The sequence below is a fragment of the Cyanistes caeruleus genome, chromosome 9 (assembly GCF_971803275.1).
Source record: "Cyanistes caeruleus chromosome 9, bCyaCae1.hap1.1, whole genome shotgun sequence".
Classification (NCBI taxonomy): Eukaryota; Metazoa; Chordata; class Aves; order Passeriformes; family Paridae; genus Cyanistes; species Cyanistes caeruleus.
Genome location: NC_141709.1, coordinates 12,244,647 through 12,271,391, shown reverse-complemented (window position 1 = coordinate 12,271,391; position 26,745 = coordinate 12,244,647). Strand labels below are relative to the sequence as shown.

General features: G+C 37.1%; 1 protein-coding gene across 3 annotated transcripts in view; it reads left to right on the top strand.

Moving 5' to 3' along the window:
• Positions 1-23,941, top strand: part of DENND1B (DENN domain containing 1B) — a 156,462-nt gene extending 132,521 nt beyond the window's left edge. For all 3 annotated transcript variants that reach the window (XM_086841999.1, XM_086841997.1, XM_086841998.1), the window contains 5 exons: positions 927-983; positions 1,780-1,890; positions 13,985-14,061; positions 15,110-15,323; positions 16,543-23,941. In XM_086841999.1, coding sequence (XP_086698125.1) covers positions 927-983; positions 1,780-1,890; positions 13,985-14,061; positions 15,110-15,323; positions 16,543-17,094 — 1,011 coding nt within the window. In that variant the 3' untranslated portion in view covers positions 17,095-23,941. The remainder of the gene's footprint in view (positions 1-926; positions 984-1,779; positions 1,891-13,984; positions 14,062-15,109; positions 15,324-16,542) is intronic.
• Positions 23,942-26,745: the final 2,804 nt, after the last annotated feature.

Below are 26,745 nucleotides of genomic sequence, written 5' to 3'. Positions count from 1 at the left end.
AGCTTATGGATCTATGATTTAAGGATCAAAAAGACTCTATGACCTCTTGATTCAAGTGATTTTTTTTTTTTTTCTGAATCGACATGTACAAAAAAAACACCAAAAAATAGGTGGTTTTCAGACATTCATGCCCTTGAATGCATTTTAAAATTCCTCTTTTCAGGACAACCTTGAAAACTTTTGTAGTTTTTTCCCATATTTGTGTAGGAAAGACAACTTTTCTTCTCTTAGAGCTTTTGGTGTTATACCCTCATCTTTTATTTTGTTTTGTTCTCTCTGCTTCTCTCTCTCATTTTTTTTTTTTAGCCTAACAACATGGTATTCTATATTGATAATTCCTTTCTGTATTGAAGAATATTCTTGGCTGTTTTCTATGCAACAGTGATTCTTGTCTGCCTCTTTTAATGCATACAGAATTCTCTCCTAAATGGCAGTACTTTGCTGTTCAGCAACACTGGGCAAAATCTTCATCTGCATATGAAATCACTTAATTTCTCTTAAGGTTGATGTTGCCCTGCAAGTTGCCAGACTGGAACACTGTAGCAGTCATCTTAAAAATCTTAACATATTTTCAACATGCTTTATTGCTAAAATACCCTTGCAAATATAAAAGAACATTTCAAATAAAAGAGTGATGTATGTGACCATTCTTAGCCTGTCCGTAATAATAATGAAGAATTTTTGAGTATGTATGTTTTCACAGCACTGGCTGCATGTACTGAAAAAAATCCTTAAATTTGTGAAGAAAGCATGAGTATAAAAAATACAGTGGCAGTGCATGTTTGAAATTTGTGATAAAGGTTATTGCCCTTCTCTCTATCACCATGTGTTTTAAAAAAAGGCAAAATAAGTATGGCATCATAAGACATGTTCTGTGACTACAGCCAGTGTCTTGCAGAGCAATTTAAGTCTTTTCATTTCTCCAGGCAAAAAACCAGGCGAGGCAAGGAATAAAAGAAGTGAAGAGTAAGTTAAAACACAAGGTATGTAGTACACTTTATTTACTTTCTTACACTGCTTCCTGTATCAGTTTGAAGCTTATACTTTACAAATCACACGAGATTTGTGTTTTTAATGACTTTTGAAATATGCTTAGCCCTTTGTTCAACAATACCTTTTTCATAACGAGCCCTCTGGCAACTATCTGTCATTCTATGCATCCACTGAATAATCTCTTTATTGTTTGCATATTTTATCATAGAACAACAGAGGTCTTCAAAGATACATTAAGAGGATGTATGTTTTCATAAAATTGATTGCTTTGATATCACAATCAAAGCCTGTGCTTCAAGCTTGAGAATTTGAGAAGGGAGAGTCTTGCAGTACAGTGTATTTCAGGAGGTGCAGTTGTCCAGTTTTAGTTCCGTAAAATAAACGAACAATAGCAGTGTTTCAAGATGGATGAATAGTTTAACTTTTCAAAAGCAACCTCACAATCAGAAAAGATGGTTTAGGAATTTTGGAGCTGCTTTTCCTATTTGGAATTTTGCTTCCATGTAAGATTTTTCTGTACAGAGAAGGAACCATTTTTTGGATACCTATTATGCTATTTTAAGAAAAATTTCAAAAACATTTGAACAATGCAACTTTTAAATGACCATGTTGATAATCCAGTATTTCAAAAAGCTACATTTGATTTTCTTACTACAGATGGTATTTTCATGACAGTAATAGATTGTGGCAAGATAATTTTGAATGCATTCTGCATGCATAATATGGAGGGTATGTTTGCAGATAATGATTATAAATAAAAGAATTTAAATCTGTTTTGTTGCATAGGAAAGTGAGGAAGAGTATGGAACTTGTAGTGCTGGTGCAGTACAGACTGTTCCTGTCTACACATCACATTATGACAAAAGAACAAGCTCAGAAAAACGAAGACTGGCACAGGTAAGACACTTGAAACTTCGGTTTGTATTCACATACATATAGGGATATATATGTATGTATTCACATACATATATTTTTTGCTGCTTACAGTAGTGCATTTGTGCATCTGTTTCTGAGATGATTTTCCTGTATGTGTTTGGATATGGTGATTAAAAGGCTGTGTTTATAGAAGTACTGCTACCCTACTTGTATGAAGAAAAAAATGCTACTTGTGTTTCATCCCTGTTGAGAAGGAAAAGAACGAGAACTCTATATGTATGGATCTGGAATTTAATTCTTAAGTGCTTAATTCTTAAAAAAGGCTTCTCACAAAAATACATTCTGGTCTATTTATATATCTGTATTAAGCTATCTCTTTTCTTTTAAGGCATATTACTTCTGTGGTTCTAATAAATTATTTTGGCAGTCACATGGCCTTTAACCTTGCTCAGATAGTTACAATTTATTATTTTGTTAATAAGTCAGCTAGTTAATGCAGTGCCAATGCCTTGGATTTTGTTATCTAATCCTTTCTAGTCTAAAATTGAAGTAACAGGTGTAGTGTCTTAACATTGGCAAGTGTATAATGTTTTTTGATTCATTTTGACAGTTTTATTTAAAAAATATCAACAAAGTAGTTTTTCTAATGCTTTTTTTCCCCTGCAAATATTTACCTGCATATTTCTAATATGTGGATATTTATTTTTACATTATACTGTTATTGCATGTTTTTAATATATGTGGATTTTTAATTCCTGTGTCTTTCTAATATGAGAATTAAGTATATAAATTCAGTCCAACTGATCCAACAGCATTTAGTTTTTGCTCTAGATACTGCAATAATGAAATTCTGGTTTGTGTATTTTATCAGTTTGATCTTAAATTAATTTTATCAGTAGTAAATACAAAGTTTCTGAAATACAACATAGAACTGATGCAGATGATTGCTAAATGATGGTGAAATTGTACATTAGTATTAAGTCATAATTTTTAGTAGGGTTACTACTATGATCACTGATATGGTGGTGCTGCCTATTGTTATATACAGGACTGTAGCAATACAAAGGAATATAATTCACCTTGGTACAATTAAAGATTTCTTTTGAAAGCATATGTTCAAATAGAACAATTGAACTTTTCTATGATTTTGTGTTTGTGCAGCTGTGCAGTGCTAAATCCTGTAATCATTGCTGTTTCTACCAGTTGTCCTTTTGCTTTGCAAACAAGGCAGGAGTGCAGATGTGTGCCTGGCTTTGTTTCCATGCATCCACACATGTGTGTTAATGGATGTGTATGTGTATGGACATACATGCACGTATTTATCTGGAGTGTGTTTACCAACAAAGCTGGGAACTGAGAGCCTCACAGCTCTGCTTCAGACCAAAGGCATCTTCTCCCCAGCTCTTATCCCAAATGTCACGTGAATCCAGTGGGTAGGAAGAAGGAGTACATGGGGATTGCCCTCCAAGAACTCCTTCACCCCTCACTCATGCCATTCTCATTTTCCTTTTCCTCAAAAGCAAACAAACCAAAGGACTTCTGAAAAATAAGTCTGCTGTTGCTACTCGTGTTTTTATTTTTGGTCTTGGTGTTTGAATAAGATAACATAAATTCTTTATTAATAAGTGATGATTTTAAAGTTTACATCCAAATAAAAATATATATTTGTATTCACACTGCATGTGTATGAGACCATGTTTGATCTAGTACTGAATCTATTCAAGCTATTTAAAATAAATTAAATTCAGAGTGCTGTTATTGTCAGGTTTAATCCTTTTTCTGGTAGTCTTTATCCTGCAAATGAGTCTCTTCACCCTGATTTCTAAAATTATCTTCACCAGTGACTGTATCAGTATAAGGTTAGTGCTAATGTGGAACTGGGGCAATTTGATACATAGTTCAAGTAATGATAAGATACTGATTAAATTGTTACATTGCTGTACTGAAATACCCACCCCAAACCTAGATAAGCTCTAACAAGAGAGAGCGATTGCTTTTAATGGTGATTCGGCTTCCAAAATAGAGGCACCTCTGCACTTTATTACTATCTCTTCCATACTGAAACATTTGGAAAATTGCAAATACAAAGAATTTGGTGTCATATTTTATGTCATATTAGAAGTATGCATTGAGCTTTTCGTTCTCCACTTCTTGGAAACAGTTAAATACTAAGAGTTAGCTGAGATGCTGTAAAACATACTTTGAAAAGTTATGTAAGATATGAAAGTTTGCTTTTCTGAGAAAGATCATTTTAATAATTCATTCATAACAGGATTTGGGGGTCTGGGAGGACATTTCCTTTACAATAGGAAGTGAATCTACTTTTACCCTGACAAACAGGAGTTTGTATATGGGTCTGCTAATTAGTACGGTTATTTCCTGTTTTGTTGATGAGGCTTTAATAAATGTCAAGGGTATAGCCATGAAGATCTCCCAATTAGGCTTTGCGTTTGTAAAACCCAGCCCCTTTGCTTTTGTGTGAGGATGACAGTTCCAACTGCAGCCTCAGCCTAACAGGGCTCAAGGGAAAGGATACTTCTCTGGTTTTATTGAAAACACAGCCAGTTTGCCCAGGGAGAATACCAGCACTGGTCACAGTGAAGAGCCATTTTTAACAATGAATATTTACTAAGCATTATCACTGCTGTCATAGTAGCTTTATTGTATTTTTTCTTTTCCAGATTTGTAATAGAATTAAGATAAATCAGCAGTAAATAAAAAAAAAATAAAAGTATATAGCATCTAAAATAGCTGTCAAAACCTAACCAGAGGATAAATAATTAAATGTGCTATTGCAAACTGAAGTGCTTGGCTTGCCCTCCTATAATTTGCATTTTGAAAGTGTTTCCTAAAAGGAGCTGAGGGGAGTGCACTGGTACATGCCTGTGTGAGTGCGCGTGTGCGCACGATTAATCTGTGGCCAAGACGAGCCGTTCCCTCTCTGCAGTATTCATCTGAGCTTGCTCCTGCTCAGGTTTGCTGTTCTAGGCTCTTCAGACGTGTGCAAGCTTAGCTATATTGCAAGTCAACATTAACAGATGGATTGCCCTAAGCAAGGGAAAGCCACAACAACAAAATCTAGTGAAAGTGGAGGATTGAAGCTTTTTATTGTTAAGCCTTATTAAAACCTTGGCATGTGCACTGCTGTTAACTGTTTCATGCCTAGAGCTAATAATATGTCTTGGGTATGTTTCATCTCTTACATTAATTAGGAATGTAGAAGATACAAGAAATCACCAGCTGCAATTTGTGAAGTAAAAATTAATGCAAGCATGAGATTGTTTAGGCTCTGTTTGCAGTATCTTGTGAATGTTACAGCTGAGTTCCTTTAACTATTTATGAACAATGTACAGCAGTGCATGCTTTAGACTATGGAGGATTCAGTTTTTGCATAATCTGTTTTAATTCTGTACTATTTTATGCTCCCAGGTAATGCAGATTTCTGGGTACACAGGGACCTAAATGCAGTAGAAGCTCTGTAGAATTGTTACAAATTAATATATAATTAGAAAGAGAGCATGTTTATGATGATCCTGGTTAGAATGCCAGGAAGGTCTGTTTGATTTCATGAATATGATCTTTGTAATTTTACTGTTATGTCAGGTGTTGGGGTAGCTTATTGAAAATGGACCATGTCAGGATATCAACAGTCATAATGTATTTAATGGCAAGTAAAACACTCTGGAAGATTAGCAGAATACCAAATAAGAACTACCAGTTCCCTTTGCAGTTAGTAATTTAGCAATGCCCCCTTGTCTCTCAGAAAATATATGTTCTACCTGCACCTTTAGGCACCTACTACTTTCCATCTGTAATGGAAATAGGAATGTGGTTTCTAGGGGAGGATTTACCAGTCCCTGTGTTGCAGCACTGTTTTAAATGTTCCTGTATTGAAGATACCAAGTGAACTACTCACCATGACTTTGCAGAATCCAAATACAGTGTCTAAGAAAACTTTCAAAACACTTTTAATAAAGACTAAACTTTTTTCTTGATGTTCTCAAGCAGAAGAGTTTTTTGGTTGGTTTTTTTTTTTTCTTCCTTTTTTCTTAAAAACATATTGCAAATGGAGATTCTTCACTTTTATTGAAGTATGTCCTAGAGACTATACAGTATGTAATTCAGCTTGCAGTAGGTGTGCTTGGCATCCGTTCAACAAAGAAAGCAGTGTCAGGCAGGAAGATGTGTTCAAAATAACCTTACCTTCAGGAGTGCCCCATTTATCAATATCCCTACAATGGCCAGTAAAATAAATGACATAATCATTAGCTAAAAAGGACTTCTAGTCACTGATTACCCTCCTAACCTGAAAAAGGTGGTGAGAGCGGGATATTCTGAAGACTTTTTTTTTTCCCAGGAAAATAAGAGAGGACCTTGTGCTAACAGTGCTGAATATACATATTCTGCAGATGACTGATGACAAGATGACTGAATATCTTTTAGGAAATATATCCACAGTCAGCCCCACAATGATTTCAGAAACATAAATCTGATTGAGCTCATTTACCTGTGTTTATATTCAGACAATATGCTTGAGATCACATTTATGCCTACCAACCACATGTAACAGTGGTTCTGTTGCTGGAGGTTTCCTCTACCCTCATTGACTGAAATATTATAAATTGAAAGATGTCATAAACAGTACGAGCTAGTTTTTAATGTAAATCACATTTTGCTTCTGTAAAATACAGTTTTGAAATAAGCATTTGTTGATCAATAAATTCTGTTTCTTGAGATAATGTGGTGTAATGTGAAAATATTGTAGATATCATTAACTTCCTTTAATTTGGAGAAAAATCTTTTGTCTTGTTGTGTCAAGTAAGATCTCTTCATTCTGCAAAACAGTCAGATTTCCTTTTAATTAAAGATGAAAAAGCTACGCAGCCAAAATTCATATTGCAGATTACGAGAGTGCCCTCTTGTGGCCCCGGTTCCTTTCCAAAGCGGCAGAGCACACGGGGATCTGGTACAACGAAGACCTCTTGCACATCAAGAGGTCCTTCCTTTATTTGTGTTAAGTGAAATTGACCCTGGATTTTATGAAAATTAGGCATTTAGATGATTTCATGTATAATGCATGATACTATTTTCAGGAATAGGGAATCGAAGCTCCCAAGTAGAGCTATAATTACAAAATTGCTGAAACCCATCCCTGCTTCCCACTAAACAGTGGCAGTGACTGTCCTCAGCAGGGTTGTGTTGTTTGTTCTGCACCCTTAAACCAGTGTCAGCCTTGTGGCTGCTTGTTTTTGAGTTTTGCTGTAAAAATTACCTGAGAAATCTCTTCACTAATTACCATGATTCCAATTTAATTTAAAAAAAAATAAAAATAGATGATTTAATGGCTTGAAAGTTGCTCTGGAATTTTTTGTTACCCTGTGGAATGCTTGGTTTTTCTAGGCAAAGTCATTAGCATATCTACCTCTGATTTATCTTACTGAAAGAAAAATTTATACAATCAAAAAGTTTACAGATGCTGTTCTGACTGTTGTAGCCCACCTCTTTCAGTTTTTTAATAAATAGAAATGCAGCCTTTCAGAGGGTCTTTCATCTGCAAAAAAAGTGAACCATACTGGTATGTCTAGCATTGTTTCCTTTTTCTGAAGGATCTCAGAGAACAATGCTGTCTTGCAAAGTATCTTCATACTGGGTGAACCTTTCCTGTCCTCAGTATTTAATTGAAATAACCAGATTAATTTTTTCATCAGGAGAATTTATTGACATCTTAATGTAGCAGTGGTATCTTTTACTTTGTTTTGCTGTGTAACTTCTGTCTTCTGTTAGTCATAGTTCTGCTCCACTAAATCAGAGAGCCATCAGACAACAGAACCTGTGTCCCAACTTCCATGCTGCTTTTGCCTTCTGTCTTGAAGGTTTGAAGAGCATCTAAAACTTCAGCTCTAATACTCTGTGTTCCCTAACATTTTCTTCCTCTCTATATTCCTGTACCTAAGAAGGAACAAAAAAATAAAAAAAATAAAAAAAAAAAAATAAAGAAGTACAATTAAAGAAGAAAGTTTGACGACAAAAGGAGGGAGAAGTAGAAGAAACAGGAAAATTCTTTCCTGCAGGGATCTCAGCATCTCTGAATACAAGAGTCCAGATTCAGTCTGTCTAATTTTAGATACTTCTGAAATGCTGAAGTTAGCAGCAGTGCTGCCTTAGGCTCTTTCTGCAGTAAGTAGAGAGAGGGGCATGACTGAAGGGCAGCTCAGCCCACCTAGAATCTTGATTACATCCTGATGATGCCTCTGTCTTGCCTGCTAATTTTCTAATTTGGGCCCTAAAATAGCCAAAATTAGTAACATCCAATTCCAAGTGCCAGCCAAATTCCACAGCACCTTGCAGAGAAAGACCTTACTTGTTGAGCAGAAGACTCCTACTGGTGTCAAACAGGAGGAGGGACTCCTCCTTGGTAATTCTTCTATTTGGAATCCCTAGACAGTGTAGAAATGCGCTTGGAGTCAGTATTTCTAAGGCACAGTCTTTTTTTCCTTGCAAATGCGGTTAGTCTGTTTTCAAGCTTCATACGGAGCTTCATTCAAATAGGGCCTTCCACAGTCTGTTGGTCTGATGGACAGGGTTCGGTGCTGCTGAAGTCTGGAGGTGTAGGATGTTTGTGTTCACAATCACATCCACATTGTACATTTTAACTTAAGTATTTTTGATAAGTTTTCCTCTGAGAAAGTCACACATGATCAGTAAATGGTTCTCTCAGCAGTGATTGTACCATGAGATAGTTCTGCTGATATAAGGATATGATACACATTTTACCCAACAGATCAATTTTACCAGTAGTCTCTCTTTTATCTGCTTAGGAATTGTATCAAATAGATAGCATATTCCAGCCAAATTAACTGGATTTACAGCTGTCCTGGTTCAGTAAAATCCCACACTGTGCACCTGAGTTACTTTCAGGTCTCTTGACTTTCTTGTTACCTCAAATCCATATTCCCTTTTCTGGTTTTGTTAATATCAACATTCATGTGGCTTTGGACACATGAGGTTTTTTTTTCTAACACATTCTCTCTTATCTTCCTGCACTTCTGTCCACTGTGACTCGCTCAGCCCTCCTTTCCATCATTTTCCTTCCGTCTAATCATTGAGTGTGCATTAGGACATTAATAACCATCAGAAAAGGGAAAATAAGTGATACATTTCTCTGTTTTTGTAACCACAAAGTTTGGCTGGTGAATCTGATTCTTAAAATCATGCACAAAAAAAATGAGCTGCTGGCTTTAGTTGTTGCAAATGGCAGTGCAAATCTCCATGTCCTATTTTAAAAGATTAACACTTCTGCTTGTTGCCAATTAAAGTGGAGCCAGGCTGCCTTCGGCTGGTGCACTCCTTGCAGCTAGAATGGTGTGTGGCACTGTGCCATGGTGCATCATCAGCTGAAAACAGAAGAGTTTGCTAAGAATAGCCTCAGTGCCATTGAGAAAAGAGGGATCTGGCTGTTGGGAGGTGGTCCCTCACTCTGGGCAGTGTGGGGCCTTCACACTGATTTGGGGGGCTTGGGCTTCCTGAGGGAAAAAGGGTCAGCGATTCCTCAGGGAAAGTGGAAGGTTGCTTGTTGTTTTGGAGCAAAACATAGCTATTTTTGAAAAAATATTTTCAGAAGCATGATTAATTGTTAAAAAGAGGAAAAGCAGCATTACACAATTCTCAAATGATACCTGTGTTCAGGAGTGTAGCATGTATAAATGGTAGGGAGCTGAGAGCTTGTTCATTTTTCACCACAGTAATTCAGAACAAAAGTAATTACATTTGCTGTCCCTGACTAAGTATCTCAACAAATTTATCATCTATACTTATAATAAATCCTACCTCAGCATAGGTATTAGGGTTTCCTATAACTTTACAATAGTCACTGCAGATCTCTGTAGTATTAAAGTGTACTTGGCATTTCAAAGCACTGCTCCATACACATATTGCTGGTAGTGTCTATTTAATTTATATCCAGGACAGTTTTCTGATATCAGAGCATACTTGATTAGAATGTGTACTTCTTTTCTGTCTCTGCTTTCCTTCTTCTTTCATCAGTCTCAGCTCTCAGGGAGTGTAATGAGGAGTACCTTCCTCCGAGTCATGGTTTCAGGTCACAGTGCTTAACCAGAAAGGAAGGCAACAAGTTGTGCTTTACTGGAAAGTCTGATTGAGAGATCTTTTGCTTCTCTACTGGATGGAGCCATAATTATGTCTGTGATTTGGTTGTAAAGGAGGATGGGTAAAATAAAATACTGAATCATAAATAACAATGGGCTTGCATTTATTTTGCTTTCTGATACTGAATAAATAATGTCTAAAATTTTAAGAAAAAGGAAACAGTCCTTCATAGATTTAAACCATGGTATATATATTTAATTTTTTTTGATACTTCATTTGTGTTGATGTATTGAGTAGCAGAGTAAATGTGAAATTATATTGATGCTGCCATTTATCAAAAGATTATTTGTTTTTCACTTTGAGTGTAATTAATATCAGCACAATTGTTAAACTTCCTGCCTTAGTATCAATCAATAAACACTCATTACCAAAAGCTGAATGTCTGAAAGGTGTAGCATTATATAAAAAGCTGACATTTCAAAGATTGACTTTCATGCCCAATCAAGAATACAACCGTCTTATATTTAAATCCTTCAGCATTCCTGTATTTTGGCTTTTTTATTCCAAAGTAGTACATTTTGTGGGGCTACCAGCAAGCAGAAGAGAACAGTTTAAGGACTGATTCTCCCTTTATTTGGTTCCAAGGTATTTATACTGTCAGCTCCTTTTCCTTTCTTCAGTGGTTGGCATTGATTCAGGTCTGTATAGACCACTTGCAGAAGGAGATTTTGAAGCAGGGCAGCAACCAGAGACGATGGATAAGGTGAACACAAAAAGGATATATAACCTCACACCAGCTTGTGGACAGCATGAACTTAAGTGTGCTCAGCTCTTACGTTCCAAGCAAAATGAGAGATAAGAGATGCCATGTGCAGGAAGATGAGATAAATTTGAAACAGCAGAAGTTGAAGCCCTGTTCCTGTTAAGATATAAATTAAATAAATTAAGTAATAAATTTAATATATAAGCAGAACTGTTTGGAAGAAGCAAAACAACCAGGTACTTTAAAGAAGTTTATTCCTTTATTTTATAGAAAAAAATATGACAGCAGTCTATTAAGACTTTATAAAGTTCTGGTGCAGGAAGAAAAGACTGTTGCCATATCATTTCTTGTGGTAATAAATTTAAATGGTCTGTTTGTTATTAGAATGCTAATCAGGAAGGAAGCAGAAGTCTGTCCTTTTTTTTATAAAGGGGTATAAAAAAGGTTACACACTTCAAAATGCAGAAAAGACAGAAATTAAAAGCTTAAATAACTGCAAACAGCAGGGTACGTCAATAATGTAAGGACTGCTTAAATGACTCTGACAGCTTTTGCAGGTGCACATACTCTGTCACTTTGCCTAGTGGAGCATTGAAAAAGTTTTATGGCTCTTTTTGAAATTTATTAAGGTTTCTTTCTTTCTTTTTTTTTCTTTGCAAAATAGTCTGGACATACCCCTCCCTTGCAGTTGTTTTTATTACAGCTTCTAAAGGAAAGTCACCTATTCAAAAACATATGTTGCTGGTTGTCTCCGTGGTTAGCTCACAGAGCTGTAAATGCTGGAGAAGGTCGTTACTTACAGCCAGATATTTTCCTTTCCTTCCCTTCCCCCATATCTTTTTTTTTTGGACGTAAGTCCCATTTTATTTGGTTTAGTTGTTGAAAGCCTCTCTGTATAATTTTATAATATACTCCTAATAATTTAAATTGGTAACAAAAATGTTTTTTCAAAAAATTTGGCCATCAGGAGCTAGGAGTTCTTGTTTTGGAAGGAGGTTTTAAGTTTATCAACTTGTCTGTTACATTCCTTTTTATGATTATCTGTGCTTTCCCTGACACACTTGCATATTACTGTTCATAGATGTTCTGAGGGGCCATTGCAATGCTTATGGTGTTTGCTGATTCTATTTAATTTTATTCAGCTCCTATTTCTCAAAGACACAACTTTTTTTACTTTTTTCCCCTTTTTTTTTCTTGAGGCTTGGTATCTGTCTTCTTTGAAATATTATTTATTTCAACAAATCAGCAAGTGTTATCTTGTAGAATTTTATTCCATTGACAGAATTAATTCCTGTGCAGATGAACAAGTGTCAGTTTCCATTTTGTTTTCTGCAACTTCTCAACATTTTGAAGAACCTTCTTCCCTACAAAATCTCATATTTACATTAGTAGGAGTAAATGTGATGGCAACATCTAATTTTGATGCAAATTTGAAGAAAATGAGAGAGGCGGACAGGTTTTTGCCCTCTATGAGCCAATTCCAGGTTAGAGCTTGAATTACAATCAATGTCATGTCAGAATATTTTTTTTGGGGAGCTGTTCATTTCCAGTGTTATCTAAACAAAATATTTTAATTTTCCCAGTGAAGATAAGTACTTAAAGCTGCAACTTTTAAACCAAAACCAGTGACTGTAGTTGTGACAGGGATCAGTAAGATAACCAATCACCAGTATCAGTTAACAGAGTAATTCACTTCCCTTTAGTTACCAGCAGGAGAATGACTGCAACAGTGCATTGCAACAGTGATGGCAATGACACAAAGAACTCACAAAAATATGAAAAAGTTAGAAATAGTTTGTTTCTCTATAGTCCATCCTATACCTGTTACTCAAAATGAATCTTAATTAGGGTCGTTTGATGGGTTGTAATACTCTAATAATTATCTCATTTTCCATCAACTATTACTCGGTTTAACACATTAAAAACCATATGTTTCCTCTTTGAGGGCAAAGAACTGTGGAAAGTGTTATCAAAACTCGCTGCTTTAATTAAATTCTCTCTTGTTGAACAAGAAGAAATGTCTCAGTCTCTAAAGAATGACTGCTGAGATGTTCCTCTAAATAATGGGGGGTGGGGAGTTGCAGAGAGCGTCCTGGTATTTGTAGAACATTGACAACATCTGTAATAGGTAACATACTGAAATCCTCACAGTACGAGATTTTCAAGCTCCTTGTAGTCTGAAATTAAGGCCATATTTCTTCCCCATCAGGGGCTTGTTGCAGGTTTAAGCATTTGGTGAACTGCATGATGAGATGTAGGCAGTAGCACTTCTTACTTTTGAATGATTTTCCTCAAAGTTAGCTAACACTGTTTTCCCTCTTTACAAATTGCATCCATATGTCTTAATTATTAGTGGCTATCCAGGATTCATATTCTCTTCAGTGTATTGATCACCAGTATAGTTAAACTTCTTATATAAAAAGTTCTTGATACAAGTATAAGAGATGTATAGTCCTGATGACAGTATTTTGTGAAGTACAAGGGACTAAAATTCCTGATTTAAATGTTCTGGTCAGGATAGAGACTTTTTTCCAATTATTGTGGAATTCTTTAGCGTATTTTAGCTAAATAATAATGTCATGTAATAGGTAAGTATTCTGTATAAAAATGTGTGAATTTACAGCTCACCAGCTTGTCCATGCAAAGTCCTCTTGGGGTGCTCTGAGGGTTGGAATTTATTGTAATCCACTGTAAATTATCCTGCACAAAGGCATAATTAGTGCAAAGTTTCTGATCTGGATGTTATTTACTCTCTGCAGTCCTATAACATAAACATAGCTGTGTAAAGAGAATCCAAACTTCCTTTTTATTTGCTACTTCAAAAATCATTTTTTTCTTCATTGCTCAGTAGACCACATGAACCAAATCTTGGCAAGTATTTCTACTAGAAAGTACTAAACCACAGTGGTTTTTGTAATGTGCTTTCAAGAAAGGGTACCTTTCTTACCTACTTGAGTGATGCTTTTCCTCCAGTATTCAGTCTTCTGCTAATCAATGCTTTGCATAAATAAGGCACTCCAGGCTTTGCATAAATAAGGAGACCCTCCATAGGCCACGAAGAGAAATAGTTCTCTTCCACTGATGGTGCTTGAGGACTTGGAACAACCTTTATAAGACTTGATCGATATGTGGTTTACCTCAAGTGCTCAGAAGCCCTAATGAGTAAAGCAGCAGCTGGTCTCCTAATAAGTAATGCTGAAATAGAAAAAATAAACAAAATTATAATATTAATTGTCCTTCCTCTAGACTCGTTTCAACCAGCGCCTTAGTAACCAGGATTTTGCCTTGGATGAAGATGACGATGAAATTGAGAGAACAAGCAAGTAAGAAACCTGTTTGGATGTGTTATATATGTATAGGAGAGGGGGTAACAAGTGTTGTTCAGCAAAGTGGAATTCAAGTGACACAGTTTTCTCCTGTCTAGCTCAATCCTTGATCTAGATGATGTCAAGTAGTTTAGGATTTAAATCTGCTTTAAAAAGAGGGACAGGCTATTATATATTTTCATTATTTATAGTGTTCAGAAGAGCTTGACATAATCCTCAGTCTTCACAGCCTCCAGATAAAAAGACTAGATACACAAAGAAAACAGCAAAATATTCCTCAACATGGTGGGCAGTGACTTCAGCTAATCTATTCCTTAAGGCGTGTGTTGTGGCCATGACAATGGGAGATTTTTTGAAGGGTCTGAAAGACAAATAATGCCTTGGAAGTTTTATATCAAGGTCTTTCTATATGAGAACTAAAGGAAAACTGTAAGCTGAGAATTCAACTTCTTCTTCTCCCAATTTTCTGAATTGAGGAGTCGATTTTTGATAATGAACATCTGGATATAAACCAGAAAGGACACTGAAAGGAAAATCAAGCAGTTTAAGCTGTGATATAGTAGGGAAGAGGGAGCTAATGAAGTGTTAAAAGGATATAATGAAAACAGTGAGCCATGGAAAACAGCCTTTGTAGCAGTACTGATAGACAAAGGTTGAAAAGGACCGTGGTAGAATGGGGGTGTGAGGTAAGGATATTGCAATGAACAAGCAAGGAAATAAGAGACAAAAGCACCAGTTCTCCTTGCAGATAGGCAGTACTTCAGTAGATCTGCCCATGTGAGGGGCATGCTCTGATGGAGAACCAATTGCAGTAGGAGAGTCTAGCTGCTAGAGCAAAGTGTTTGGCTAGGCCAGGAGGCAGCTAATAGTAACTGCATCTCCATCAACACCATCTATTTGTGTTCAGGAAAATTCTTGAGTAGAAAGATATTCCAGGTTTATGTTCCCATTCAAAGGTCTTGAAATGCATTCTCCTATGTCCTTTCAGTGGTGACCATAATAAAATGATTTATGTTCCTGTCTAATGGAAAAGTTTTGTTTTCAGGTTATCATCAGAAGACAGTGAAGAAGCTTCTGCTTACTTTTACGATAGTGATGGTTCTGGTGAAACTGGGATAACTCAGCATCAAGGAGAAATGGACTTGCTTGGAGAGATTCTGGACACACTAAGCACACACAGTTCAGATCAAGGAAAACTCTCAGGAGCAAAGAGCCTGGATTTCTTTAGATCAATGGATGACATCGATTACAAGACTGCGGTTAGTCTTCTGCTTTCATTTGAAAACCAATCCAAGTCCATTTACAGTGGAATCCTGCACTTGTGGAATAAACAGCACGCAGCTCAGACACTGTAGCACAGTCCTTAGAATTGCTGATGTGTCTTCCTAGGGCTATATAACAGTACACTCATGCTGGCCACTGCATGATGGTTTTTCACCTGCCAAGAAATTGTCCAGATTACTAAATCATCTTGGAACAGTATTTTTCCCTTAAACCACATAGAGAGCTGTGCACAGTGTAATAATTTACTTAATCAAATAGTTTAATATTGCATTTATATAATTTTTTTTTCTGTTTAATCTGATATGCCTTGAGTTGGCTTAGGATTTTTTAATCTAGTTTAGAAGGCATTTTTCATTTTCACCTCGTAGACTTAGACTAATTAGTGATACAATGATATTTCCTTCTTGATTTAAGTAATGAGATCCAGGTGGTAATAGCACCCAAAACACTGCTAGAATAGTACTCCAGAGTTTTCTAAGAGGGCTTCTTGTTCCTAGATTAGATAGAGTTGCTCTAGTCCATTAGTGTAAACACACTGCTTGCCTACAGTTTTAAAATCCTCACCAAGTGACTGCTGTGGTATCAGCCAAAAAAGCTTAGTCTTTTTGAGTTCCTACAAATATCAGCTGTCCAACACTTACTTTTTGCTGAAAGGGATCCTATAGTAGAAGATTTGTTACTAGAGCAGCAAATACTGATGCAAATATTTATAAAGCTTGTAAAATCTTATGAGTGTCACACAGGGGTTAGATTAATAAAATGACCAATTGTGTTTGACAAAAAAACTTTAATATTGAAAGTTGGTATAATTAATTACTGATGCAAAGAGGAAATGCCATCTGGTTTTAGTTTTAGTCCTCCTCCCTCTCATATTATGGGTACAAACAAGAGAAGTGTGTCTTTGTTCACTGTCAAAACTGCTTGTGCCAAGGCTGAATGGAGAGAGGAGACAAAAATCCTTTCCCTTCGTGGTACCAGAGGCAGTCCTTAGGTTAAGAGACAATGTTCTGTGAAGAAATGTAAAAACTCTTGGCCTTGCATTTCATCTGGGATGGTTGTTTTGTAACACTGAGTCCCAAAGAGAATCATGACTTAGGAACATGTGAAATGCCTTCCACTGTGCTTGTGTTTCAAAAATACCAATGTAGAGATGTTTCTTGTGACACTAACTATGAACACATTTCTTTTTTTCAGAACAAGTCAAATGCACCTAGTGAGGGCAACCTTACCCTGCTCTGCAGCAGTGCTAATGACCAGGCAGAGTGGAACCTTGGCCAGGATGATAGTGTCCTCCATGGGAAGCAGCTCCCCCCGTCACCAAGGAAGCAAGTTTCTTCAGATGGCCAGAGAGAATCCCTTTCAAGGATGGAAGAAGAGAAGAGTAGAAAAACCTTTACTATTGACAAGATGGACACCACTAGTTTGACATCCCTATCTCCAGTACGACCAAGTGCCCAGTTTACTTCCCTGGAAAGTTTCAAAGCAGGCTTTTCTTCCTGTCAGTATGCAAAGTCTAATGAAACACTAAGCAATACCTCAGAAGATGAGCTCCCAGCAGGTCTTGCTCAACAGCCACCCATTCTGATCCCTTGGGAAAAAGGTGGGAAGGAAGGAGATGAAATTCCAGAAGAAGGCGGACTTCTTCAGGAAGTGGTGTCATTATGTAAACTGAATTCTGCTTTTCACTATGGTTTAAATATTTCAAAGGATAGCTTATCCAGTGGTAGCAGTGGAAATAAAACGTAAGAAAAGTATGAGAAGAGAAACTTGACTCCCATCAGATGTTAAAGGGAGACTACTCAGGACTCTATGTAACTCTCCATATAACATGATAACCAAAAAAAATGGAAAGGAATAAGAGATCTTCTGTTATAAAAATAATTATCTTCGGTTGAATATGCATTTTCTGCCATTAGACATCCGCTTCTGTGTTTACTCAGTTCATTTGTTGGCTGTAGTTAGGTCCACAAAATGGAACTAAATATATGAATGCACTCTTAAATCAGGTACTAGTTAGTCTCTGTGTTAAAAATACAGCAAGTGTATGATGCTTCCTAGTGTTTCCTTCCTCTAAGCAGCAAGGGTGTTGCCTAAAGGTAGCCAGGTTTTGAAGGTACTATGTTAATTCCATTAGCATGAAATGAACCAAGCAATCTGATTTGTCTGAAATGTACAAATGTTAATATTTTTAATGAATAATAATTGCCTTAATCTTTTGAGAAGGGGTTTAACTGTCTTAGAAGATGAATGCAAATCTACAAAACAGCAATAATGATTTTCCATGGCAGGAATTTGCTTCAGCAAAGGTCAGGGAGGGAAGGAGACTTTTTGCATTAAGGAATTTCTTGTGACTATAACTTGGAACTTACTCCAAACTAAAACTGTGGCTCTGTCTTCCAGACTTCAAAAAGGTAGCACGTGGTTTTCTCTCTTCTGTAAAGTACATGAATTACTGAATTACAATGTGACATTTATTGACTTCTGTTTACAACTAAGACACTTTAAAGACACATCATCCAGTTTCCCTAGGTAGACTAATTCACCTAAAAATTCTCATAAAGGAAGTGTAAGTGGAATTGATAATTTCTATTATTTATTTATTTTCTGCAGCTTAATAGTTGTAAAACTAATATGTGCCTAATTTGTAACACTAGAAAGCTAAATTTACAGATTCAGATTGAGACTGCATATATCCAACTCTCTTTTTAGCCAAACTGGACAACCAAAAACTTCTTTCTAAATTCAGTGAAGAAGAATAAATGGTCCTGATGTATAATGTATTTAGAACAAGCATTTGTCCTCTTTCTGGCAGTGTTCCTTACAAATATTTGGATATTTAAAATTGACCATTTTTAATGCTCTATGGAGCAGCTCTTTCGTTTTAGAAATGGTCTTCATCTTTTCTTTTTCCACCTCACCATTGCATACCTTGTCTCCACAACAGCTCAGGATAGCAAAGACAATTAATCCATTTCAGCAGATAGGAATCATCAGCTTTGAGGGATATTTGTGGTAAAGTTGGTAGAAATAGCACATAGGTATAGAATGAATCCTACCTGAGAAGAATGTTATGCTGCTCTTCTAAGTCATGAAACTTTTTTTCTTTCCCTCTTTGGCATGAATTGATTTCTGATAATCTTGGCCTAGGCCTGAGTGAGAGCATTCCTGGGGTTGGTATTTGGATCATATTGTGCTTTAGTACCTTAACAGTAGTTTGTAGCAGAGTTTCATATCAGTTGCCTCACTGAGATTTATTAATTTACTTTCCTTCTAGCTGACACAGGGTTTTTTTTGGCTGTGTTCTTACAAGGCAGCTGACCTAAGGGAATTGCTCCATGGCATGGCAGAGGCACTGTTTGGAAGCTCACCAGAGAGGCTTGGTAGAGTGAGACCTGGGGTTTGTTACTGCAGTTTCATTTTGTTCCAGAATGAGAAGGGCTGGGCCAGTACTTGCCACTGAGGATGAGCCTCCAGAATTATTTTTTTTTTAATCAATGCAACAAAGCTAAAAGGTTGTAAAAGTGCAAATCTTACAGAAATATCTGTGTCTGATCAAGCATGAACATTTTGGAGTGTATCTGCATTTCTGGAGAAGCTCAGTGTTCCAGAGTTAGGAGTTGCACATCCAGAGGTCTGGACTCCAGACTATTTGTTTATCCTTTGGTTTCCTCTTATGCATCAACATGGTATGTTCTGAATTTTTTAGTAACAAAAAAAATGTTACTTGGCAAAATATTTTGCACTATTAGAAATCAAAAGTATCATAGAAATTATGAAAATATTCGCTCTCAGCTTTCCAAATAGGTCAGGCCAGGTGGCTCATGTGCTGTTCAGATGACAAAGCTCCAAAGCAATCTGATGGTTCCTTGTTTAAAGCTGGCATTAATGACTTAAGGGTATTCTTCTCCCTTGCTGGTACTAAACATTGCCCAAGCATAGTGCTGCAATTGTGTTTAAGAGAAGACAGGCATTACCCAGATTTTTGTTCTTGTAGTACTTCTCACTCCTTCTCATTCATCTCCTTGCATTTTGTGATGAGAATTTCAAAGTTCTCCTTTTCTTTTCCTCTACAACTCACATGATGTTTCTATCCATGGTTCAGTCTAAGTTGCTTTGTTTTCTTCATTTATTAAAGACAGGAAACAGTATCATGTTTTAAGGAGGAAAACAGAAAAAAAAAACCCCAACCAAACAAAAAAAAACCCAGAAATTATGGCCATCATTACTTTCAAAACCATCAAACACTTAAGTCCAGGAATACTGCCAGAAAATGGTTTTCAAAAATGACTGTCTAGTACTGGCATCAATCTTACCGGCTTTACATGAGAGTTAGAAAAATAATCACATAGGTTGACCCATCCTGAGTTTTGTGAAATAAATATAGAAGCCATGTGAGACTGACAGTATTCTGAAGTTTTTATAAGGATCAATAAAACTGAAAGTTTGATAGTGGATCAGTTGGAAGTTTGATCTTTCAAAACTGAGGCATTGTGGTAATAATTCAGTGCTTCATGGAGTGAAAATGCAGACTGAAAAGAAGTAAACAGATTAAATAAAATATGGTAACATTCAACTTAGAATTATTTTAATTTCAGTCAGAATGTTTCTGTGCTTATGCTGCATTGTCTCCTTACTATTCACAAAGCCCATAGTTTGTTTAAAATTATTAAATAGTTTTGTTTTTTTTTTGTTTTGAGCCTTATATGGGTTCAGAAATAGCTTAGTCTTATAGATATGTTGATTTTAACTGTAGGTACATTTTTAAATCTGGAATATACAGCATCTTTTCCACTTACTATCAGTGATCTTTTAAAAAGGCTAATATTTGTGCCTTATTTGAATAGCATTGCCACTTACCAAATACATAAGAGTCCAAATTGATATTTCTGGTTCAGTACTCTTGTTCTCTGTCCTTGTGATAATATAAAACTGTTTATTGGCTACATATGCAGTATTTTTAGTACCTCATTGGGTTCTATATTAAGATACATTTTCCAGGTCCAGTACTTTGCAAGTTTTATACTTGTATGCTTTTTATGTGGAAATCCTTCTAGTGTCTTTGAAAATCATCAACATTGATCATCAGCTACTGGTGAGAACTGAATTCTGCTCAGTCAGAGCTCCTGTGGTCTTCTTTAGAGGCATCTCTTCTTCAGGATCTCAAAAATCTTCCCATTTCTCCCGTTTAAGGGAGATACCAGGTTATTTGATTAAGCTTTGTGGTCTGTTACTTACACATAGGAACAAATTTCCAATGTAGAAAGTCAAATCAGGACTTGAAATTAATATTTTTAAGTTAATTTTGCATAGTTGTCTGCCTAAAATGAGCTGTATCACTCACCTGGTTTGGGAGAAAGAAGTAAGGGCAGTGGAAGGACAAAGGGATTCCTGGGTTTTTCCAGTGCAGTGTGGTGAAGCAGATCCACAGGAAGAAGTCCACAGGAGAGAGAATAACTTTGAAGAAATCCAGATTTCAGTTCTATCTCAGTTACAGTAGTTCCAGCTCAGACATGCAGGCAAAAGTAAAATTGCCTGTGGAGTTAACTCCCTGTGGGATTTGCAGAGTGGCTAATACATTGTCCCAGTCAGAGCCTTCCTATTCACATGTAGAGTGATGTAATGAGGAAAACTGCAGATATCAGGGAAGGACTGTGAATGCAGAGGTGATCCCTACCCACCCTCTATGCATGCAGAGGGCAGTCTGTGTAGAATAGGCAGTGGTTTGCTCTTCCATCTCACATATTTGGGTGTTGTGTAGTTCTGAAAAAATAGACTTGTTCTGAAGAAAAAATGTAATTGTAGAAGTTGTCATAGAAGTTGTCAACTGAACCCTTCCTTGTCATTTAGCATTTCAGTGGTGCTGGTGGTGTTGGGGTGGGATCATCAAAAACTCTCAACCTTGGCTGAAGTCCCCTCTCAGGCATTGTAACACAGACTTCAGGCAGAGTTTTAGACAAGTGCTGGGTGCTTCTGAAAATCCCACCCAATCTATTAGAAGAGTGTTTTAGACCTTAAAATTCTGTTCTAGATGTCTTTTCAGGTTTTAGGATGAGCTAGTTTACCACCTCGTGTTCTTGTAACCAATGTAAAGTCTAGGCAAAAGAACAGTAAAACCAGGTGTTTATAACAGCTTCTCTTTATCCACTTACAGTCAATGATATTCATTTCCACAGAACAACTTTTCGTTGGTGCAGCTGTTTAATAGAATTGCTAGGACATCTAAAATACGTTCTGTATGCATGTAAGTAATCAAAGAAACATTTCATGCAATAATCAAGTGCCAGCATGAGACCCCTTTGCAAGTGTCTGCTGTGTAATCCTGACCATACTGTGTCCTGTAGGAAGAACCCCTAACCATGGACCTCCCTGACTCCTCGGGGAGAGCTCAAGAGGAGCTTTATTTCCAAGGAAATAAATTAGCATCTTCTCCCTTGGCACCAGCCTCTAGTCCAGGTGCTGTGAGACTCTAGCCAGTGTGTTCCCAACAGCCTGAAATTTCAGGCTAGACAAATGTGGCAAATAAATAGCTTCCTTATTGAAAAGCTCAGGATGGTGAGGGCTGTCTGTTCCCAAGGTATTGCAGTAAATTTCTGAAGAATGAATGTAGAAATAATTGCACCAGCAAAACCAGTATGAATGGTGATGTGACTTGTCTTCAGCAACTTCTTTGCTGCTATTAGGTGTGTCTGTCTCTGCCAGGTGTTGTTTACTTGTTAGCAGAATCTGAGCTAACCAGAACGTGTCCTCATCTTCACCCCAGGAGCTTGGACCACAGGTGGCCTAGAATTCCTTGGGGTGTTGAAAATATAAAGGAATGGAAAGGGATGATACAGCTTGTTTGTACAAAACCTTCCTTGATCTGTTCTGCAATATCTGTTCCACAGTTTCAGTCACTGGCCAGTTGAAAGCACATGACAGGGTCTTTTGGAAAGCTGCTTCACTTATTCTTGCAGAGTTTCCTGGTGAGTCCACAGCCACCTCAGTCTGGAGGCCCATCCACAACCCATGTAGTTGGCAGGGCCATTGCCATCCTCTGCTGGGTTGGAGTATGAAGCAGGTAACACAGTTGGATGTTACTCCAAGGTGTACTGTAGTAAAGGGTACTCAATTAAATTGTACTATTACTTAGGTCAATACTAATGACACTTGTATTTAGAATCCAGTAACAGTATTAGCATTTGGAAAATAAGTTGAGTTCAAGTACATTGACATCTATTATGATTCTGTGTGAATTAACATTCTCTTAAAAATAAGGGAGCAATTTGGTTGGGAGGGGGGAAATGTGTTGACTTTCAAATCTTCAGTGAATTTTGTGCAATATTTCTCCTTGTTTCAAAGTAATTTAGTAGTGCACATCTGCTTTCAAGCAGATCCATGGAATTGTATTTTTCAGAAATGTATAAAATTAGATGTAGCTTTGAAATATGGTTGTATGATAAAACATGAAGAAATATATTCTAATGAGGAAAATGTATATTTGTAGTGACTGGGAGTGATTATGGATGTCACATTCTGTAGAAGTAATAAGGCCTAAGCCACTGTTCACATACCAGTAGTTCCAGGTAAAGTTCCAGCTCTAAAAGTAAAACCTGGTTAAATTGAAGTCAAGTTAACTATTAGAATTTATGATGTTTAGTTTCTGCTTTGATCACTTGTTTCTAATGGGCAAAATGTTGAGGTGTTAAGCACTGCTTTTCAGAACCAGCAATGAGGTGAGAGTTCATAGCAATGACCAGAAGAATTTAGTTTGTGACATCCCTAATTATTGTAAGTCATTACTTAAAACATCTAGTAATGTTGCCAGTATCTTTTTAAGTTTTTGTAAATTAATTTCTTTGTATATTGATGTACATTTTCTTTTAACCTTTTATTTTTCCTTGAGACCTTCTTTAAATTAATATACTTGAATGAGGCAATAAAGCACTGTGGAAGAAGTAATCTTGGTGCAGCTTGCACACAAGCACATCATGTCTCCTACTTCATGATTTTTGAGGAGGAAGAGCAATTTAAAATGCTTAGATTCTTGGCAAACTGTCAGTTTGTGTTTGTTAATTTTAAATATGTGTCAGATATGATGAGAAATGTCTTGACACAGAACAAAGAAACATTATGTATCTTGATGCTTCTAATTTTTTTTTTTTTTTTTTTTGGTGACCCTTGAAAACCATTCCCAATAATGCTCCTTATTGTGAGCCTTTAATATGTAAAAGAGAGGCATAAAGTACATGACACATTGAGATGTTATTGATAGTTTTGAGATAAAAAAAACTCACAGACCAAACAACCAGCATTGTACTTACAGTTTTAAAAATGTAGTTAGTTACTGACATTTTAACCAAACTAGAGCCAAATTTACTCCATGCTTTTGCACCTTCTGGACTACTGTTCAAAGTCGTCTTGAGAACTGTAATTCTGACCTTAGACTACTGTTAGTAGTACACTGTCTAGATGTATTGAGCTGTGATGTGTGGTGTGGTTTGTTTTTTCTGTTTCCTTCCAAAATTTGTGGCATCAGTAGAAGTTTTCAGTGAATTCCACATTACCATAAAGTGCCCAACACTGTACTATAAAATAAAATTTAACAATATCAAAATTCCTTGGGTGATGCAGGTTTCTGTTTGATGGGTTGATCTGAGCAGCATTTTCAGGCTTATCAGGCATAAAGATTAAAATTATTCTGTATTATTTTAGAAGTTTTTCTCCATCAAGTGAACATTTCATTTTCTCAAATGTAGAGAAAGCAGAATGTGTTTTCTTGAATGCAATAATGAGTTGATTAGTGAAAACGTTAAATGTTGATGTCCTTTGAAATTCCAGTGGTATTTTGGATCTTTTAAAAACCTTAGCTAATCATTCCTTTTTTTGTTAAGCAGCTTTTCTTGGGCTCTAGATCTTCAAATTACTGCCAAAAGTAGGTATATTATCTTTTTTCATAGATTAAGAAATCAACATAGTAAGGAGAAACAAGAGGAAGGTACAGTAATAATTGATGGGTGCTGTGGTTTGAACCTTTCATATTAGATGTTAAAATAAGTAATAATAATTGTAATCTCACCAAGTACTTTTGTCCTGTTCAGCCAAGTATTATCAGAGAGCTCTTGGGGATCCTGTTGGTGAGGGAGGAGGGATGCCTGACCTCCTGGGATCTGATGAGGGGTCAGACTGTGCCGCTGAGAGGTGCTGGGATCTCCCCCTTTAGCAAACCTGGACAGCTCCTGCTCTTCCTGCTCTGCTGCCTCTGGGCCTGGTTGCGGCCCCCTCAGCACCTGATGGCACTGTTGGCCTGTGTGACCCACTTGTACATCTGGTGACCTGCCTTCATCCCCCTCCTTGAGGCTGCTGGGGGGAGGCTGCTGCAGAAAGCACCTCTTGGCTTCAGGGGAGATGGGGAGTAAAGTGAAGGTAGGTTTTATCTGTAACTTAGGTGGGATAATGGACGTCTAAGGGGTGAGGTGACCCTGGCTGGTCTCTGTTTCTCCATCCTTCTCAGGGGGAGGGCTCCTGACTCTTCCCCAGCTCCAGCACAGAGGAGCTCCTCCATGGCCTCTGGGTAGATCTCTGCCCCCATAGACCTCCCTGGGCTGCAGGGGCACAACTACCTCACCATGGGCTGCACCTCGGGCTGCAGGGGAATCTGCTCTGGCACCTGGAGCACCTCCTGGAGCAGCTCATGCCCCTCCCTCCTCACTGACCTTGGTGTCTGCAGAGCTGCTGCTTTCTCATACTCCCCTCTCTCTCAGCTGCTATTGTTCAGTGCATATTGCCCTTTGACTGTGTTATCCCAGAGGTGCTGCCACTGTGGCTGATCAGCTCAGCCTTGGCCAGCCATGGATCTGTCCTGGAGCTGCCTGGTATTGACTATACCAGACATGGGGGAAGCTTCTCACAGGAGCTTTTAAATGTAGTTGCAGGTGTATGACTATCATTCAGCTAGAATCTTCCATTGAACGGCTATGCAGTATAATCTGATCTGTTATTCACTCTTCTCTATTAAAGGCATTTTGATACCTTATGCAGACAAACCATAGAGACTATGGTTTCAATATTTATATAGTCAATCCACAAACTGATGAGAAAACTACAAATTATCTTGATAAAAAACAATGAGGGTGTGATTTTAACAGTTGCTGTTAGACTGGTGCTAGCTTACTGCAGCCAGCAGGCTGATAACAGCTGTGAAGTGTGGTAGCAAAGGAATCCTCACTGCTAGATTAAGCATAGCACATCTTGTAGTCCTTTGATTTTCCAGTAGATATGCCCACATTTTTATACCTGTTAAAATGATAGCTGTGAAAATTAACTTTTTTTCTTAGGTTCAGATTATGAGTCAACTGAGGACATTATGAAAGCTGTCTTTGCAGAAGGAGCAGGAAGGTATGAAGTCTTTCAGGTAAAGATTATCTGCTTTCCTTAGTATTTTATCTCAGGGCACTGAGAGTGTGGTTGCAACTTGGCTTCTGAGGATGTTTGAGTTAAGTTCTTTCAAACCTGAGAATGAGAAAGGACTGAAAAAGAAGAGATAATAAGAAAAGGCAGTCTAAGTTAAGTTGGCAGATTTTACACAGATGGTACAGCAGGACTCTTCCTGTCAATACAATGCTAAGTGTCTGTGAAAAACTCAGAGGGGTTTGATATAACAGCCATGTGGTACCACTCGGGGTACGAAAGCTGGCTTGTGTATTAGGAGTTGTGTCATTTGAGGGAAGAATGCAGCTTAAAGCACCAGTTTACTGGAGGCTTATTTAGTAGGAGAAATAAGAAACTCTCCTATTCATTAGTAACTGCTTGGTTGTGGTTCAAAAGCAGATGAGAATTGCTTTTGCAACTCACTTTTGCTTTCACACAATGTAGCTGCAGCTGTTCCTGAATGATGGACAAAGCATTTCATTTTCATTCCAGAACTCATTTTGTGTTAACCTCATGTTCACAAAATGAAAAATAACTTTATCAAATTCAGGGATTTAGATTTTTATTTGATGTGACAAGCAATAACAACAACAACAACAAAAACCTAAGCAATGCCTGGAGTGTTGTTGTGGGTTTGCTGGTATTCAGATAAAGCAGAGTAGAGTCTGTCTGCAGATTTTCAGAAAAAAAAAGCTAACAGCTTCTTGCATTTCAAAAGCCCAAAGGCAGTCAATCTCGTTGGAAATTCTGTATGAAACATAAACAAGTATTAGTTCTAAATGCAAAGTTTGGGAAGCATATTTAGAATATGTTATGGGCTGTATATTGTTACCTTTGTGTGACTGCCCATTCCACATTCCTCCTGAAAGTCAGAAGGGCTGGGCTCCTGATGGTGTGCTGCTTCACAGATTTTTTATTTTTGGGTCCACTTATTCTCTCAATTGTTACTGAAAGACTGGGAACAAAGCAGCAACAAACCCCACCACACAA